This window comes from Leucoraja erinacea, chromosome 5 (assembly GCF_028641065.1).
Source record: "Leucoraja erinacea ecotype New England chromosome 5, Leri_hhj_1, whole genome shotgun sequence".
In the NCBI taxonomy this organism is placed as follows: Eukaryota; Metazoa; Chordata; class Chondrichthyes; order Rajiformes; family Rajidae; genus Leucoraja; species Leucoraja erinaceus.
Window position 1 is genome coordinate 60976427 of NC_073381.1, and position 20606 is coordinate 60997032.

The 20606-nt window shown below is 40.8% G+C and overlaps 1 protein-coding gene across 1 annotated transcript in view; it reads right to left on the minus strand.

The window, feature by feature from the left end:
• Positions 1–20606, minus strand: part of lama4 (laminin, alpha 4) — a 124748-nt gene that overhangs the window by 37469 nt on the left and 66673 nt on the right. Inside the window, exons 14-22 of the mRNA XM_055635767.1 lie at positions 19027–19143; positions 15555–15703; positions 11892–12033; positions 9559–9655; positions 4472–4582; positions 3653–3832; positions 2727–2866; positions 1215–1391; positions 929–1074 (exon numbers count right to left, since the gene is read on the minus strand). Of these exons, the coding sequence (XP_055491742.1) occupies positions 929–1074; positions 1215–1391; positions 2727–2866; positions 3653–3832; positions 4472–4582; positions 9559–9655; positions 11892–12033; positions 15555–15703; positions 19027–19143 (1259 nt within the window). The remainder of the gene's footprint in view (positions 1–928; positions 1075–1214; positions 1392–2726; positions 2867–3652; positions 3833–4471; positions 4583–9558; positions 9656–11891; positions 12034–15554; positions 15704–19026; positions 19144–20606) is intronic.

Here is a 20606-nt window from a genome sequence, read left to right on the forward strand (position 1 = left end):
ATACTAGTGAATGCCTTAATTCTTCTAGCTTTTTTTTAAAGTTGTTTTAGTTTAGTTGAGATGTAGTGCGGAAACAGGCCCTTCGGCCCACACCAACCATTGATCCACATTAACAATATCCTACACACACTATGGACAATTTTACACTTATACCAAGGCAATTCACCTACATATCTGTATTTCTTTGGAGTGTGGGAGGAAACCGAAGATCTCAAAGAAAGTCCACATGGTCACGGGGAGAACGCACAATCTCAGTACAGACAGACAGTCAGGATCGAACCCGATCTCCATTGCTGCAAGTGCTGTAAGGCACTCCTGCTGCGCTACTGTGCCATCCATGCTGGTGAGAGTGATTTAAATGGGAAGTACAGCTGCAAAAACCTTAAGGGCCTGTCCCACTTTCACGACCTAATTCACAACCTTTTATACTTGTGGACATTTTTCATCAGGCTAGAAAAATGCCCCGACATACTTGATGCCACGAGTACCTACGACTAGCATCACGACCTACCTACGACCTCGTGATGACCATGCTGCGAGTATGAATCAAGGGCCAACTCGGCAGAGGTCGTGAATTAGGTCGTGAAAGTGGGACAGGCCCTTTAAAGAGCCACAGGATGGATCTATAGTTGTGTGACACTGTAGCACGGAATGCAAGTTGCCAATGCTTAGCCGAGGTAATCGAATCCTTAAAATATCATCTGGCAGAATGGGTCCCCTCATAATTAGTAATGATTTTTAAAATCAATTTTTGAATCCCTTGGAGCAAAATAAAGCATGTCTTTTAATATGTATTGTATCATCTTGCATATTAATACTTAAACCAAGTAGATTAAAAACTATAGGTAAATACAAGTTTTCCAAAATATTGCAACATTGAAATTGCTAATTTAAGGCATGGTGTTAATAAATGATAAGAGGAAGTTACCTTTCTACTTTGATTAAATTGAAGTAGTTTGGCCAAGTGCTCACAGGTTTTGAGTTTAAAATAATCTCGACATCTCCACTCCCAAGATTGTAGACAAAAACCAGATTGTCATTCTTAATACTCAAACCAATGTAATCTTTTCCACCCTAAAACATTAAAAAATTACAAACAAAAAGCTTTATTTAGTCCATTAAGCTGAATCAAGATTACAGGAACACTTTCTCTGTGTACGTCAATATTTTTTTGAAGCTTTGAAAATAACATTGGCTTGAGTAGGTGAACTTACATTCTTGTTTCCAAGATACATTATGAATCTATCTTGTTTGGCACTCTGACCTAGTTCACTTGATGAAGGGACTCGTATGTACAAACTCATTGAAGTAAACGACTTGAGCTCCTCCAGGTTTGATTTTGTATGAACCTCTACAGCAGATTGGCCATCAAACTTCATAGACACTTGAACCTGAGGTGAAATAAGAATGCCAAATATTCTGTTAAATTATATTGTTTGAAAACCCTTACATTTGACAGTTTCTGTCTGTGAAGGAAGCAATAATTGTAATAAAAAAATGTATAATACCTGGGGTAGGAAATAGGTGACAGTAGCTTTCACAAACCTGGCTAAAGGTTTACGGACTATTACTATTATTTTGATGGGTGATAGAAGCTGATAGCTCGCCTCCTGTATATTAGACATAGAGTGGAAGCTAAGTTCCAATCTAATGCATTTCACTCTCCCAAGTGAGAAACTAGTGGCAACTTAAGGAGAACTATGTCATACTGTAAAATGTATCTGCTTTGAATGTCTTAACTGAAGCTTAAAGAGTGTGTTTAGCTCTAATTTAAATTAAGAATGCATTCAGAGAGATAAGCTGTACGATCATGGGAGGGGATAGGAAAGGTGAAAAGAGAGAAATATGAAAAGGAAATCTGATGAGATGGAGGCTTGGGCATCTTTTGATAGATTAACAATTCACCCCTGTAAAAAAATCTTCTGAACTAAAGAACTGGATAAATATTTTGTAAAAGTAGCTTTAGGAAATCAGAAATGTTGTGTTTGCAACAAATATTAGTAGGACTAACTGATAAACATCATTCATGCAGCAGATAGTGTTTGCATATTTTTGTATGTTGAGAGTGCATGGACACTTCTTTCAATCTGCTCACAAGCAAATAAATCATACAAAAAATGCTACTAGATTGAAGCATGTGCAGAGTTTATATTTAAGATTTAAAAAGTAGGTGTAAATACAGTCTTAACAAATGGAAACATTTGTGTAAAGGGCATAAATGAAGGACCAAGAATTGCAATTGATATATAACAATCAATGTGAACATTAATAATTTAATAAGCAGTTTGGCTAATTAGCTCCACCTTTGAGGTAAACATAGATCTAAGATTTACAAATTTGAAGAAGGGTTTCGACCCGAAATGTTGCCTATTTCCTTCGCTCCATAAATGCTGCCTCACCCGCTGAGTTTCTCCAGCATTTTAGTCTATCTTCTAAGATTTACAAAGCCTTGATTAATAACAATGTATTTCATGTCATTTCTCTACATGGAGATAATTGACTGAATTGAATTCTGCAAAAGTGTATTTTTTAAAGATTGGTCCCCTGAACTTATTTTGGCCAAAAGGTGCTCTTTGATATAATGCTAAAAACATGGTCATACTGACCTGATTTGCTATTCGCATCATGTGGTTTAGGTTAAGTTGCAAAAATACAAGCACTACATTTGAGCATCACACTATCTTCTCAGTATTCTATTAATAAATTTATTAAATGGGATTTCTCACCTTGCTGGCCACATTCTTGGACTGTGCAATCAGTTCCCGGATTCGCTGAATACTGGCAGAAATATTGCTTGCTGGCCTTTTTTCTTCCACAACTCGAAGTTTATCCAAAAGCTGTGGAACTATTTCTGTCAAATTTTTCACTGTAAAACACAAAGGACACAACAGATTTGCAGGCTGCAAGACTGGAAGTAATTGAAACTACAGCAAGAAGCCGTAAGCAGCAGTGAATTAAAATTCTGCATTTAAATTTATGTATAAGATGGAAAGTTGTTCACTTATTTTACAATAAAAGTTATACAATTCATTGTATAATTGTCTCGAGCAACCTCATCAATTTCTTCTGCAAAAAAATACAACCTTTTTTTTGGTATAAAATGTGAGGTGCGAGATAATCTGAGTATGGAGACACAAGTAACTGCAGATACTGGAATATTGAGCAAAATGTAAACACAGTGAGTGAGTCAGGCAGCATCTGTGGAGAGAATGGGTAGGTGATGTTTCTGGTCGGGACCAGGCTTCAGGCTTGTTTTCACTGGAATTTAGAAGGATGAGAGGGTATCTTTTAGAAACATAACATTCTTAAAGGATTGGACAGGCTAGATGCAGGAAAATGGTCCTGATGTTGGGGGGGTCCAGAACCAGGGGTCACAGTTTAAGAATAAGGTGTTGGCCATTTAGGACTGAGATGAGGAAACACTTTTTCACCTAGAGAGTTATGAATCTGTGGAAGTCTCTGCCACAGAAGGCAGTGGACCCAATTCACTGGATGTTTTCAAGAGAGAGTTAGATTTATCTAGAGTTAGAGTTAGAAAAGCAGGAACAGGGTACTTATTTTAGATGATTAGCCATGATCATATTGAATGTCAGTGCTGGCTCAAAGACCTACTCCTGCACCTATTTTTCTATGTTTCAGATAATCTGAGTACCTGTGTCACCAGTTGAGCTCACGGTCTTCTGGAAAGCAATTCCATCGTCAGCAGAAGTGGTCAGGTTCTGAAGCCAACCTCTCACCAATTCACCCATGGGGTTGACAGTCTGTAGAACCATTCGGGAAGTCTCCTTTGCTTCCTCTGCAATCAGCTTTGACTGGTTTAACTTGTTGTTACCTGAAATGTTTATATTTTAAGAAATGCTTTAATGTCTTGGACTAGCTTCTTCGTCAGTTTTTCTTGCAACAAAGATATGACCCTGGCCATGGATTAGTTGTTACACACAGGCACAAACTGTTTATGCATCAACATAATCTGTATGGAAGTTACATTTTTAAAATAAATTCTGAATGTAAGTGTCAAGACTTTCCACTCTTTCCTTTACCAACTGACACCGGGGATGGCTTAAGCATCTGTTTTGCTGGATGCCTGGTCAGTCTCCCAGCCCTCAGACTCACACTCAGAAGGGGTAGGTGATGTGTAATTTGTTTTCCATTCAAGATAATACATAGCATTTCTAAATTCAAAGGATACACACTCTACCTGTGGGCAGCCTGGGGGATATATTAGATTTAAGGAGGAGAAAATCTATACATTTGGCCACAAAGCTATGGGTTACATGGGCTCAGGTATCTGTTTTGAATTGTGGTCCATTTTTGCAAATGGAGAGACTCCCATCCCTGCTGATTAATGTAAACGACTAAATGCAGCTAAACACGCCCATTCACCACCACCAGTTTTTCCAAGGTTAGAATATTGTTGTAAATAAAAGTTGCTAACATATCTCAAGGGAACATATCTCTGAAATGCACTTACTTGGTTCCATTGATGACAATCGATTGATAGCATCTGACAAGAGGTTCATTGTATCATTTTTCTTCCTAATAACTACATCCACCTGGTGCCTGGTCTCATAAAAAGCCCCATCTGTAGCAAGGTACGTGATATTAAATTACTAATGAATTATAAGATACTCTTAAACGAACACATACATTCCCACAGGCACTTGTTCAAATTTCTCTTTGTCAGGTCATAATATACATAATCTAAAAGAAACATGGTTATCACTGAATTGGAAAATTTCAAATACTTCTCAGTCTTATGTCCTTAATCTAATTACCAAAAATTTCAACTGGTCTCTTAAATGTAAAAATGTAGTGTCCAATTAAAGCCATTGTCATTGGAAACCATGGTGCTTTAGTCATGGACCAAGGTGCTCATCTGAGGCCCTGGCCCCTGAGCACAACTAAACTTAATTTGCTGGTAGCTGGGTTTGGGGGCGTAGAGGTGCAGAGGTGTGGAGTGCAGAGGTGTGTGGGGCTGGGTGATGGAGAAATATCTGTTGGTTACTGTACATATCCAATTGGACATGGGGAGTGTGTTAACAGACTGGGAATTATTGGCATGAGTACATTGGGGTGCTATTTAATATATGAAGCAATTAAGGAGCATGGAGTATCAGGAATGATGAGACTAAGGGTGTTGAATTTGTTGATAATTGCTTTGGGGTCATGGATGATTGGAAAACATTGAAATCAGGGATTGAGGGTCATTAACAATTGGGGGGTTGTCAAGGTCAAGAGTTTGTGGAATTCCTGGCCAAAGGCAATGATTGGATGTAATTCAATACAGAAATAATTTGTTTGGAAAAACCAATATAAACCTGAGGGCACAATTCTGAAAGGGACATATGAACAGTCCAGGGGACTGCAAGCATAAACTGTAGAAGGTGACATAGCACATAGAAAAAGAGATTGAACACAAAGGTGGAATTGTGGAATTGTAAATAGAAGTGTAGAAATCCACAAAAAGGAAGCAATAAATAATTATTTTAAAGCATTGGTTCAACCACCACTGAAGTAATTAGCCTTAGCACTACATTAAAAAAAAGGACTAGAAAGCCTTGGAGACAATGCTGAGGAGATCGATTAGAATGGTCAGGGATCAGGGGTGTTAACTCTATGGGTAATTATATGAAAAAGATGGGATTGCTCTCCTTGGAACAGAAAAGGTTGAGAGGAAATCCAACAGTTATTTAAGGAACTAGATAGAATAGAACAGAACGGTTCTAATTGACAGAAAAATGAACAACTAGGGGACAAAGAATGATAGTGATCTGTAAAATAATTTTAGAAACATAGAAACATAGAAAATAGGTGCAGGAGTAGGCCATTCGGCCCTTCGAGCCTGCACCGCATTTCATTATGATCATGGCTGATCATCCAACTCAGTATCCCTAACCTGCCTTCTCTCCATACCCCCTGCTCACTTTAGCCACAAGGGCCACATCTAACTCCCTCTTAAACATAGCCAATGAACTGGCCTCAATACCCTCTGTGGCAGAGAGTTCCAGAGATTCACCACTCTCTGCGTGAAAAAAGTTCTTCTCATCTCGGTTTTAAAGGATTTCCCCTTTATCCTGAAGCTGTGACCCCTTGTCCTGGACTTCCCCAACATCGGGAACAATCTTCCTGCATCTAGCCTGTCCAACCCCTTAAGATTTTGTAAGTTTCTATAAGATCCCCTCTCAATCTCCTAAATTCTAGAGAGTATAAACCAAGTCTATCCAGTCTTTTTTCATAAGACAGTCCTGACATCCCACAAATCAGTCTGGTGAACCGTCTCTGCACTCCCTCTATGGGCAATAATGTCCTTCTTCAGATTTGGAGACCAAAACTGTACGCAATACTCCAGGTGTGGTCTCACCAAGACCCTGTACAACTGCAAGTAGAACCTCCCTGCTCCTATACTCAAATCCCTTTGCAATGAAAGCTAACATAACAACATTAGAATTTGGAATGAAGTGCCAGGTGAAAGGTCGTGGATAACGATTCAATGATAACTTTCAAATGCAAGTTGGATAAATATTTGGAAAGAAAAAAAAAATACAGCTTGGGAGCAAAAACTATGGACCAGGCCCAAATGAACTTTCCCTGCAAATAAATGGATATGGACTTGATGGGTTGAATGACCTCCTTCCATCCTGTAACTGTTCTGTGATTCTAGGTAGCCAACTGACAATCAGGGTGGTTTTGCACCAGGAGCAGTCGGAATGCTTGATGATTTTGGGGTGGCAGTTGTGGCAGTGAGAGGGGGTGGCTGTCGGCAGGATCAGTCAGGATCAGGAACAATTGGTAGTGATCTTGTCCAGGGATATTCTGTGGCATTAAAGGTGCTGAGCCAAAAGAATAGAAGGAAAGCAGCAGAAGTTATCAGAGTGGATTCTGAGTCCAACACAACAGTATTAAAACTTAAGAGAAACATAGAACAGCAGATTATGGTTTACAAAAGAAGACATAAAGTCCTGGAGTACCTCAACAGGTCAGGCAGCATCTCTGGAGAACATGGATAGGTAAAGCCAACTATCTATGTTCTCCAGAGATGCTGCCTGACTCACCGAGTCAGTCAAGCAATTTGTGTCTTTTTTTGAACTATTGAAGCCAATTTGTTGTGGGACTGACTGAATAAACGTGATCTAATTTCCTGCCAACCCTCCAAAATGAGCATTGTGCAGGAAATGGCATAATTTGACACCCTTTTAACAACACAACTCAACCTAGAATGCGCTCTGTTAAAATTTCTCAGGTGATATGAAAAGACTTGGAAATAATTCTGTTATGTTTCCAGGAAGAGTGTATTCCTGGAAACACATCCAAGTTAAAACAATTTCCTCTGAGCAATTTTACTGCTCTTCACATTTCTTTTTATGGGTGTGAAAATATCAGTTAAAGGATACAGTTATAATATTAAAGTCATGAAACATTTTATTTACTTTTTGAGACTTAGATCAGATTTTCAACTTGCTACCTTGCCATGAAACTGAGCTGCCTTTCATAAAATTCCCCAAGAACATAGAACATAGAACAGTACAGCAAAGGAAAAAACCCTTCAGCCTCAAATGTCCATGCCTGCAGGTGATCAATTCCATTCCTTGCATATCTACATGCCAATCCAAAAGCTTCTTAAATCCAAGTATCACCTGCATGCAGTGTCACACACACTCACGATAATTACCCCCCTTGATATTATATTAATATTATTAATTTGCTCCTTTTACCCCATAACCACCCTATCTACTGACGCATAGCCCCCAACTTGCAGTCACATCTAGAGAGGGGGGGGGGGGGGGGGGGGGAGGGGTTAGAGAGGAGGAGAGGAGGAGGAGGGGGAGGAGATGAGGGGGGGGAGAAATGAGGGGGGGGAGGAGGAGGGGGGGGGGGGGGAGAGAGAGAGGGGGGGAGAGAGAGAGAAGGGGAGGAGAAGTGGGGGGGGGGGGAGAGGAGGGGGGGGGGGAGAGAGGAGGGGGGGAAGAGGAGAGGGGGGGGGATGGTGAGGGGGGGAGGGAGGGGGGGAGAGGAGGGGGAGAGAGAGCGAGAGAAAGGGAGAGAGACAGGGGGGAGAGAGAAAGAAAGAGAGAGGGATAGGGAGTGAGAAGTGAGGAGAAAGAGGAGGGGAGGGAGAGAGAGGGTGCCTTTTTACTTCAACCCAAACAACCATTTGCAGGCAGTGCTTTTTTCCCCTCAAACTAACCATATTTTCATTTTCAAACTACATTATGGGTACTCTCAGCTGTGGAGACATTTGTTCAGTGTTATTCAGAGCTCTGATTGAGGCACACCACTTGCAGAGACTGATTGAGGCACATCACTTCCTTGCAGAGACTGATTGGTTTTATAGTCCCTCCCCCTCCCTCCAGCAGGGGCAGGAGAGAGAATGGAGAATTTTGTAAAAACATTAATATATCTGTCATTTTTCATCGACGGGAATAATCCTCGGCACACATGCGGCGGAGGGGGGCTCTGAGCGAGGTGGCCAAAAATGACAGCCGTAGGTGGCGGCGTTCTCTCAGAAATCACAGCACAGAAGGCCAAAAGCGGTCAAGAACAGAGATTTAGTAATATAGTAGATAGAAAATAAAAATTGTTCAATTTTTACAAGGCAATGAATCTGAAATGCAGCTGTGTTTACTTAAGGGCTTTATAGTTCAGCAATTCATGCAAACTCCGCACTGATTTTAATCAAGTCTAGTTTCAGAAGAGAGCTTGGACAGGGAAACAACTTCCTTGGCCAGAATTTTCTTCATCACAACCTTACATTTGGATGTTGCCATCGTGAAGACACACTGTCTGCCTGTAAGCAGAAATAGGACATACTTTTGGTGCACAAACCACCCCCACCCCCCTCCTCCCCAAACTACATTCAGATTCCCGATCGTGTATTACTCTTAAAATGCCTTTTGGGGTTGTGACCTGCATACCTTAAGATGGAAAAATATAACCTTAGCAATCATCAAAGCATGACAATTAGGAATTTACAATAATTGCTGAACTTGTCATCCCAATATCTCATAGGTAGTCATTAAGACATAAATCATATGGCATGATTGTATGAATATACCATAAATCAAATCATATAAATCATAAATTCCTGCAGAAAGAAAACAAAAATAGGCTCCAGGCCAGATGGTTTCAATGGAGGTAGGTTGTAAAGTGGGGGGGCAGATCAACCATTTAATTACATTGAGAAGGCTACATGTCTCAAGGTTCAAAAAATATTTGGAAATTCATACCAAAAAACCTGGCAGCTTCAAGAAAGTGAAAGGGATAGGCTTGTTGTTCCTTCCTTCCCCACACTGGCTAGCCTCCAACATCACATCTCACAACCATATCCATCCGCACCTTTGCCACAAGATCACTTCCATCCCTAACAATTCCCTCCCTCGCTTCTGAAACCAGACTTGATTCAAATCATTGCTGACTTTCCATGACCCGTTCAACGATAAAGACCTTAACTACACAAAAGGAAACCTGCTTTTGGAATGAGAGGGAGTTCTGCATCAGGAAATGCTCAAGAATTCTCTGAGGGCTCAAAATTGCACTCCTACTTTGAATGTCTGTACTTACAGTCTTCCATTGTCTCAGCTAATTCGTTTGCTTTCTTCAAAAGCACCTCACTGATGTTTCTGTGCCATGTGCTCTGTGTTTGAATTCCTTCAACAGCCTGTAAAACAATCATGTTACATTCTCAACATACTCAGCCAGACTTCCCTTCCTTGACTAGGAAGGTTTCAATCAAGGTCAATCAGCAAATAAAAGTAATCCATGATACAATAAGTTGGATTTTATTCTTGGCAGAACTTTTCTGACAGATTGGTATTTACACACAGCTTAAATAATAAATCCCTGTAAAAATTTGCAACTTTTAGCTGGGATTTATCTGTTGAGATTTGGTACGTCTTGAAATTCTACAGGTGCACGATAGAGAACATATTGACTGGTTGCATCACAGCCTGGTTTTGGCAACTCGAACACCCAGGAATGAAACGGGTTACAAAATGTGGTGGACACCGCCCAGTCCATCATGGGTGCTGACCTCCCAACCATCAAGGAGATCTATAGGGGGCGCTGCTTCAAAAAGGTGTCCAACATCACCAAGAACCCACATCACCCTGCCCATACTCTCATTTCACTCTTGCCATAGGTAAGGTGATACAGGAGTCTGAAAACGTTGACATCTAGGTTCAACAAAAGCTTCTGCACACCTGTTAAAATACACCAAGTAAGAGTTTCATTGTTCTGTTTTCAGTGCATATGGCAATTAAACACTCTTGACTCTTCACTTGACACTTGGACTAATTATTTATCTATTGTAATCTCATGAAAGATGGTCAGCCATAATCATATTAATAAGGCCACATCAAAAGGGGCCAAATGTCCAGCTCCTGTTTCTATTTCTATGTTTCACACACAACTTAAAGTAGGAACATTCCAGGAACATAAACTGTACCTGGCAATACAGCCAGGTTTTGTTTTTCCAGAAACTTTACAATGGGCAGGAATTGGCTGACAAATTGGTATATCTGCACAGTTCTCTTACATATTTGCTAACATGGATTGTGATTTACCACTGATTGCCACCCAATATATAACTGGCATACTGCGTGGGAAGGTCCTCTTGCAAATAATTACCTTTTGTGGCAGAAACAGAGATTGAAAATTTGGATTAAAGTGCCTTTTTAAAGACAACTTTTCTAATACTGCAGTGCTCCTTCAATTAAAGTTTCATCAGGCCAATATTGATAGAATGAGCCTTGACACCATGTCCATTTGATTCATGGTCAAAGTATTTCCACTGAGCCAAAGGCAACTCCTTTCCTTTTCTTTAATTCTATTTTTTAATTATCTGGTTTAAGACCTCTGCTGAAACACCAGAAATACTTAAGGAAACCATAAATAAATCTTTAAATGCCAATCAGTCAAGGAAGAGATTTTTAAGTATGTAACAGTTTCCAGACAGTTTGAGAATCAAAATTATTACAGGTAGTATATTGGCACTGGCACTTCTCAACCTACCCATTAAGCAATGTATTTTTCTCTCAAGTTGTCTTCATATGAGCTCCTAGCATGTTAATTATCCATGCAGCAGCACAGTGACACAGTTGTAAAGCAGCTGCCTCACAGAGCCAGAGAACAGGGTTCAATCCTGACTTTGTGTGTTGTTAGTGTGAAGTTTGTATGTCCTGCGTTAGACTGTGTGGGTTTCCTTTGAATGCTCCAGTTTCCTCCTATAATCCAAAAATGTGCGGGATGATAAGTTAATTGGCCACTATAAATTGCCCCAATTGTGTAGGTGAGTGGTAGAATCTGCGAATAGTTTCTGAGAATGTGGGGAGAATAATAAATGAGATTAACACAAGATTGGTGTAAACAGGTCATTGATAGTCTGTGCGGATTCAGTGGACTGAAAAGTTTGTTTTATGCAGTAGTTCTCTTTGACTACAAGGTGTTTACCTAGATGTTAGTACTCTGCTTCTACTTTTCATTTGTGCAATGTGATTCACCTTGCGTTATATCTGCTTATATGTTTTTTGGTAATCTGATTATTAAATTTTGTAAAGCGTCCTTGGGAGTCTTTGAAAGGCGCCCATAAGTATAATGTTAATAATAATAATAATAATAATAATAATAATAATAATAATAATAATTCACAAACTCAAAGGGCTGAAGGGACTGTTTCTGTGCTATGGCAGTATTTTCCTAACTTTAACATTTTCAGCTCCACTAACAAGGTTAAAATAGGTAGTTACATTTCTCTTTGATAGGTAATGATATTTACACGGTACTTACTTGCACAAAGCCAGGAGACATGGCAGCAATTTCCCATTTCTAAGAGAAAAAGTTCCACGCTTATCTATGTTTTTTTCAGTCTTTAACAGAATAGAAACAGAAACACTTACATCTTCAGCTCTCTGTGCTGCATTGAGCAAAGTCGTTGCATTCTGCTCAGCCTCTGTCACATATTGGACAATATTGTCATAGACATTTGAAGCATTTATTGCCTTCTGGACGATACCATTTGCATCAGTACTCTTCAAAATACTGTTAGAAAAGGAATAGTTTATTATTTCGTAGATGAGGTAGTTGAGGCAGATACTATCACAACTTTTAAGAAACATGTAGACAAGTACATGGATAGAAACATAGAAACATAGAAAATAGGTGCAGGAGGAGGCCATTTGGCCCTTTGAGCCAGCACCGCCATTCATTGCGATCATGGCTGATCGTCTCCTATCAATAACCCGTGCCTGCCTTCTCCCCATATCCCTTGATTCCACTAGCCCCTAGAGCTCTATCTAACTCTCTCTTAAATCCATCCAGTGATTTGGCCTCCACTGTCCTCTGTGGCAGGGAATTCCACAAATTCACAACTCTCTGAAAAAGTTTTTTCTCACCTCAGTCTTAAATGACCTCCTCTTTATTCTAAGACTGTGGCTCCTGGTTCTGGATGCCCAACATTGAGAACATTTTTCCTGCATCTAGCGTGTCCAGTCCTTTTATAATTTTATATGTTTCTATAAGATCCCCCTCATCCTTCTAAACTCCAGTGAATACAAGCCTAGTCTTTTCAATCTTTCCTCATATGACAGTCCCACCATCCCAGGGATCAATCTCGTGAACCTACACTGCACTGCCTCAATCACAAGGATGTCCTTCCTCAAATTAGGAGACCAAAACTGTACGCAATACTCCAGATGTGGTCTTACCAGAGCCCTATACAACTGCAGAAGAACCTGTCTACTCCTATACTGAAATCCTCTTGTTATGAAGGCCAACATTCCATTCCATTCATCACTACCAGCTGTACTTGCATGCCAATCAGTGACCGGTGTACAAGGACATCTCAGGTCTCGCTGTGCCTCATTGAGTCAAGTCGTTGCAGTCAAGCTCAGCCTCTTTAATTGGTCAATATTGGACCCATAGGAGGTCCAAGCATTTAATGCCGTTTCTGGACCATACATTACACACAAATAGACTCAGACACAACAAAATACTGTTTAAAAGGAATAGTTTATTATTTCCATAAGGTAGTTGTGATGGAAGGCCAAAAAAAACTTATCTCTCCACTGCACTCTCTCCCCCCCGATGTCAGAGTCAGAGTCACATAGAAACATAGCCCCCGGCTGCAGGATGGCGATTGCCATTTGGCCCTTGAAGCCAGCGGGCCTTGGTGTTGCAATCATGGCTGATCGTGCGCTATCAATAACCCGTGCCTGCCTTTCCCCATATCCCTTGATTCCACTAGCCCCTAGAGCTCTATCTAAGGAGCTCTTAAATCCACCCAGCAACTCGGCCTCCACTGATTCTCTGTTGCAGGAATTCCACAAATTCACAACTCTCTGGGTGAAAAAGTTTTTTCTCACCTCCGTCTTAAATGACCTCCCCGCTAAGACAGCAGCCTCCGGTTCAGCACGCCCAGCATTGAGCAGCGGCAGCTGCATCTAGCTTGTCCAGTCCACCGCTATCCATCCCGCTCGGTCTCTTCTAAGCTCCAGCGATATACGGCTAGTCTTTTCAATCTTTCCTCACCAGAGTCCCACCATCCCGGCTTCTTCCCGTGGAACCCGCTCCTCGTTGCGGCCCCAACGACATCTGAGACCCGACGAGAAAAGGTCGGGTCTCCAGTGCAGCAGGAGAGATTCAAAAGTTTCCCCCCCCCTCACCAGAGTCCTACCCCCCAACTGCACAGAAACTGTCTACATAAAATACTGAAATCCTACATTATGAAGGCCAACAAAATTCATCAAAAACAGCTGGACAGGCATGCCACCTTCAGTGACCTGTGTACCAGGACACTCAGGCAGGTCGCCTGTACCTCCCCCTTACCTAACCTAACCCAATTAAGATAATAATCTGCCCCCTTGTTTTTGTCACCAAAGTGGATAACCTCACATTTATCTATATTATACTGCATCTGCCATGCATCTGCCCACTCACTCAACCTCTTAACATCCTCTTCACAGTTCACACTGCCACCCAGCTTTGTGCCATCCGCAAACTTGCTAATGTTGCTCCTAATTACCTCTTCCAAATCATTGATATATATGGTAAACAGTTGCGGCCCCAACACAGAGCCTTGCGACACTCCACTCGCCACTGCCTGCCATTCTGAAAAGGACCTGTTCACTCCTACTCTTTGCTTCCTGTCTGAAAATAGGATGGGTTTGGAGGGATGTGAGCCAAACACAGGCAGGTGGGACTAATGTACATGGGACCTGTTGGTTGGTGTGAGCAAGTTGGGCCGAAGGGCCTGTTCCCATGCTGTACGACTGCATGACTCTCTATGACTCTATAGTAAGACATAGGAACTGATTTTAATAGTGAGACATAGGAACTGATTTTAATCACCGTCTGCCTTGGATGAATATTGGACGCAGGGAATTAAAGTGTCAGGATGCGTTCACAGCATATCTCTGCTGTTATCCCATTTGCAATGGTTTTATTTCCCTGTATCGGCAGAGAACGGTTGCCTGTTCCAGTGGACGTGGGATTAACTGTAATAGCTTTTGTATTTCAATGATGCTTTAAATACAACAGACAATTTTAACCGTGGCATGAGCCAAGAGAGATTTGGACAGAAGAAGCCCAAATCAAATGTTTTCTCTGCGAAGTGGCGGCGCCTAACGGCAATGGCTCAACTGCAGTCCGTCTGTCCTTTTTTTATTTTTCTCCCGTTAGACGTATGTTATTGGTTTAAATGTTTATTCTTTTTTAGCTGAGTATATATGGGGGGGGTGGGGGAAACCGTTTAATCTCTTCTCTGTACGGGGACCCGACTTTTTCCCAGTCGGGTCTCCGGTGTCATTGGGCCTAACATCATGGAGCCAGCGGCGGCCTCCAACCGGAAACAACCTGAGGGCTCCAGTCGCGGAGCCTGCGGACTCGTCATCGCGAAGCTGGCCGACTTCGGAGTTTTGGAGGCTCCGGCTGCAGGCCCGGTGGACAGGAACATTGGGAGCTCGCAGGTCCCTGGTGGGAGACCGCTTTCGGAGCTCCCGCAACGGCAACTTCTCCTGCTGGAATCGCGGGGTTTAAATGACTCGGAGCGGGGCCTAACATTGCCCGGCGCGGCTTAAACGGCCGCGGGACTTACCATCACCTGCCGGGGGCTTTAACATCGTGAGCCCCAGTCGCCTCGATGTTGCAGTTGGACTGCTGGATCGCTGGAGAAGAACGCGGGAGAAATAAGACTTTTGCCTCCCATCACAGTGAGGAGGTGTTGGAGATTCACTGTGATGGATGTTTGTGTAAATTGTGTTAAGTGTGTGTCTTGGTTTTTTTTGTAATGTCATGACTGTAGGAATGAAATTTTGTTCAAACCTTGTCTGTTTGAATGACAATAAAAGGCATTCTATTCTATTCTATTCTATTCTATTCTATTCTATTCACCTGTTTAAGATGTCCATTTTGAATATGAAGGGGATATGTAGAATTAGGCACTAGAAAATGGTATAAGGAAATATTAGATTTCTGACACAAACTGAGCTATTGTCTTTTATTTAATTGTACTTATATTTTTGCCTGAATTTTGTTACATGGACCCATTGAATAGTGCAACTTACTTGGACAATTCTGCTGCATTTTTGCGAAGATCTTCGGCTTGATTTATAGCCCGGAGAGCCAGATCTTTATCATAGATGGAGAGATTTGTTAGTTTCTGCCGCAATACATTCTGGGCACCGTCTATTGAGGCATGGAATGTAGACAGGTTCTGAAAGGAACGTCATTCACAAAAAGCAAATCAAAAGTTAGAAACCCATGTTTTTGTTATTGTAAACTCCCCGTAATGAAAGTAAAACTTCAGAAGTACTAACTAATATTAATAGTAAAACTGTAAGTAAGGTACCATGCCAATGTCAAGTTATTAAAAAGTTAATTTTTTACAGATGGAAGAGGAATCATTGCCAGACGGCTTTGAACAGAAAATGTAGAGACATGGAAATGTGTCCAAAAAATGACTCAAAAGGTTATTCAGTGGGAAAGACAGCTTTTTTGGAAAACATGGATAGGTGACGTTTCGGGTCAGCATCTTTCTTCAGACTCTTTCTTTGGTGAGGCGGAGGGGGGAGGGGGAGGTTTTATAGGTCAACCTTTGTAGGTTAGTTACCTAGAATTAGGGAAATTAATGTTCATACCATTGGGTTGAAAGCTACCAAGCAGAATATGCAGTGATGTTCCTCTAGTTAACGATTGACCTCACTCTGGCAATGGAGGAGGTTGTGAACAGCAAGGTCAGCATGGGAATGGGAAGGGGAGTTAAAATGGTTTGAAAAAGTCGGAAGAGGGTCCTGATCAGAAGCAGCAACTACCTATCCATGCTCTCCAGAGATGTTGCCTGACCTGCTGAGTTACTCCAGTACTTTGTGTCTGCCTCTGAACAGATCTATGCTCAGAAATGTATTTCTGATTGATATTATACCACACATTAATGTCACTGCACTGGTTTACTTGCGTCTCTGTTTAGGTTTAAGCTTTTCGTATATATTTTTAAAATTCTCTTATTGTATTTTGCCTTCTATTGTCTTTTTGAGTCAGCTATGACTCAGTTGGTTGGACTCTTGGCACAAAGTTCAAGTCCACTTCTGGAATTCAAGTACATAAATCTATGTTGACACTCAAGTGCGATACCAAGTTAGTGCCCCATCATTAGAGGACTGGCTTACATTTGAAATGCTAACCATATCACAATGAATCCTGTACCATTTGAAGGCCGAGAATGGCAGATATCCCCATGGTGACTAATAAAAACACATTAAGATGCTGATTAAACGTTAAAATGCATCAGATGTTGGCACAATGTAAAACGTACTATTTAAGTTATCTTCACACATAGATTTCTATCATTTCCCTTTCCTCCACACAAAATGTATACAGATCCCTTTACTTATACCCTCATGATCTGTGTGTATGTCTACATGTTCTTCACCTCCCTTTTCTTTCCTTTTTAGAAACTGTTCTTCTTCAGGAGACTGGGTCCATGTCTGAAACCTCAGTTTTCAGGCTCACTCCAATGACGTTGGTTGACCTTAATCTAGGATTTTCTGCTGTTCCTAACAAATTCATTGGAGTCTATTGAGATGGATGCTTTGTGGCTCTTGGCTGGGAATCTACAATTTCCACAGAACTTTGACTAATAACATTAATAAAGGAAATATTTTTTTTAGTTGTGAATCATATTGCTGTGTTTAAACCATTGTAATGGACAAGGCAATTAAAAAAATATTGAAAGCTTTTAATTAAACAGCATAGTGCTGAGAGCTAAATGGATCGATGTGATGGAGACGCAAAAGATTGCAAATGGTGATATCTTGAGTAAAACAAAATGCTGCAGGAATTCAATGGCATCTGTGGAGGGAAATGGCAGACAAAGATTTGGGATGATGGAGGTGCTGTTCTTTGTATGGGACTTAGATCTTGTTTACTTTTCCAGACTGATGAAAAGCTCTTTTGATACTGTCTGAAGAAGAGACAGGAGCTCATTTGATGGCCTAACTATAATTTCCTAACTGTCAACAGGCAACCCTAAAGATTGGTCATTGATCTAATTTTTATGGTGGGGTTTGTTTGCTGTAATTGGCTACAAAACATTAAATGTGCTTCAAATGTAAGAGAAACATATTGGGACATTAAGCATGTACAGGTACACCACTGATTTTCTGGCAACTGATAGTCCGGCATCTCCTTTAATCCGGACAAACGTACTAGAGCGTACTTGACATTTTTCCCGAAAGTCCCCCCAAAAATGTGATGCCTAGACTGGGTGAAGCGGTCGATCTTGATTTCATTGATCCACGACCTGACAATGCAATTTGCCAACAGCGCCAGACAATTAATCAGATATGGACATCGAACACAGAGAAGCCGCGTATAAATCACGGAAACATTTGGACCAAATCAAAACTGTCCACCCAACACCTTCTCCAAAACTTTTTGCCACATCTGTGAAGAGTCTGTGGTTCCTGTATTGGTGAGGCCACGTTTAGAGAGTTGTGTTCAGTTTTTGCACGCTGTTATGGGAAGGATGGTGTTAATCTGAAAATGGTGTAGAGAAGATTTAGAAAGACATTGCCAGGACTCGAGGGCCTGAGTTATAGGGAGAGGTTGAGCAGGCTAGGACTTTATTTCTTGGAGCGCTGGAGAAGGAGAGGCGGTCTTATAGAGGTGTACAAAATCATTAAAGGAATAGATGGGGGTAAAAGCACAACGTCTTTTACCCAGTGGAGGAGAATCAAGAATCAGGGGACGTAGGTTTAAGGTAAGGGGGGAAAGATTTATTAAGAACCTGAGGGGCAACCTTTTCACACAAAGGATGGTAGGTATATGGAATGAGCTGCGGGAGGAGGTAGTTGGGCAGGTACCATCACAACAGTTAAGAGACAATTAAGAGGGATATGAGCCAACTTACGCAGGTGGAACAAATGTAGATAGGGCAAGTTGGTCGGCATGGGCAAGTTGAGCGGAAGGGCTTATTTCCATGTTGTATGACTATGGTTCCAACATTTTTTTTGCCCATCTCAGAACCCACAAAACTGAAGAGGACATAAGTTATCCTTGATACCAAAGGGCTGCCTAAAAAGTAAACTCTAAAGAGTGTGCTGTTGCAGTTTTCTTTAGGATACTAGCAGGTCAGTGAATCGATGAGAACTTCAGTAATATGCAGACTATTCTCACTCTGAAAGCTCTGAAAATGCTGTTTGATTACACGAGGTGACAATGAATTGGTCAAAGTGTAACAAGCTACTATGACTGTTAATCATTTTTCTGGGCGGGAAATACTAATTTTACACATGGATTTTTTTTTCTCCAAAGATAATTATTTCAATTCCATATCTGTTCAAATATTATTACAACATTCCTAAATTAATTTTGAAAAAATTACCTTTATTTGAGTAATTCTTATGTTTATATTTCAATATTTAGTTCACTCTCAATGAGATGTTTAAAGAAATAATTCAGATCATTGTATTTTGACCCAGTCCTTGGCTTTCACACCTACTAATTATTAGCATTTATGTGATTTCTAACATATCTTACCATAATTTTGTTTTGTATTTCTGATATTGCGAGCTCTGTGCCATTTAGATCATCATTAGCCATTTGAAGGGTCACATTAACAGCATCAAAATGTTTGTTCAATTCATCATGTAATCTCTGCAGAAGAAAAAAGAACACCAAAATTGTTTAAAGTTCTTACATTGGTGGGGTCTTATACTTATAATAAATAATAGAACAGTACAGCACAGGAATGGGCCTTTCAGCCCATAATGTTTGTGCCAAACACGGTGCTAAGGTAAACGTGATGATCCACATCCCTCTGTTTCTTATACTTCCATGTGCCTATCTGAAAGACTCTTAAATAGCACTAATGTATCTTCCTCTACCACCACCCCCGGCAATGCGGTTCAGGCCCCCACCACTCTCTGTGTAAAAAAACTTGCTCCATACATTTACATAAAACTTTCCCCCTCTCACCTTGTAGATATGAATTTCGTTGAACATTTCCTCCTTGGGATAAAGATACAGACTGTCTACCCTATCTACGCCTCTCACAATTTTATGTACTTCTATCAAGTCTCCCCTCATCCTCTGACGTTTCAGAGATATTCCAGACAGTTTTATGAATCTATCTGTTTGGATATCATTCAGAATTCCCTGAAATAGCAGTAAATGGGTGGCCTGGTGGCGCAGCGGGTGGATTTGCTGCTGTACAATGCTTGCAGGTGCTGTCTGTACGGAGCTTGTACGTTCACCCCGTGACCACGTAGGCTTTCTCCAAGATCATCAGTTTCCTCCAGCGCTCCAAAGTCGTACAGGTTTGTAGGTTAATTGACTTGGTATAAGTGTAAATTGTTCCTAGTGCGGGGATCGCTGGTAGGTTTGGACTCGGTGGGCCGAAGGGCCTGTTTCCACGCTGTATCTCTAAACTAAACTAAACTAAAAATAAATTAATTTTGCATTAATCTAATACTGCCTTGTGGATAGAGAAGACTAAAATGGTAGCAGCCACAGAACTGGTGAAAATCACAACCAAAACTTGATACCTGGTGTATTTGCCAAACAACCATTTGTCAAGTTTCGGACTATGCATGCAGAGACAATTGTTGTTCAGTGTCATCAGTAAATGTATTATCTAGCATTCCTAGACACATGTTCCCAGAATGGAGATAAGACAAAGTACTAGCATTACATTGACTGAGTTTTGCAAAAGTAAGATAATATGGCAAAGATGTTTCAATCCGAATTGTCTTCTTTAATCTTGAGAAATGTCCTATGATATACATCCCACAGACTGCAGCAGCTTTCCATTCCACAGATGGACAGTCTACAGACAATAGAGAATATAATAGCCAGCTCGTCGTCCAAATGTCCACTTGCACATTATTCAACGAAAAGGCATTCACTAGTCTGATTCCTAATATATTTAATAACATCTCAATGATTTAACTTAGGTAGAGAGATAACAATTTACATGTCAGTAGCATAGAGAGAGTGGAGAAAGGATGGGTGAAGCACAGAGAATATCTCTGATAGAATGTTTAAGAAAGAACTGCAGATGCTAGAAAAATCGAAGGTAGGAAAAAATGTTGGAGAATCTCAGCGGGTGAGGCAGCATC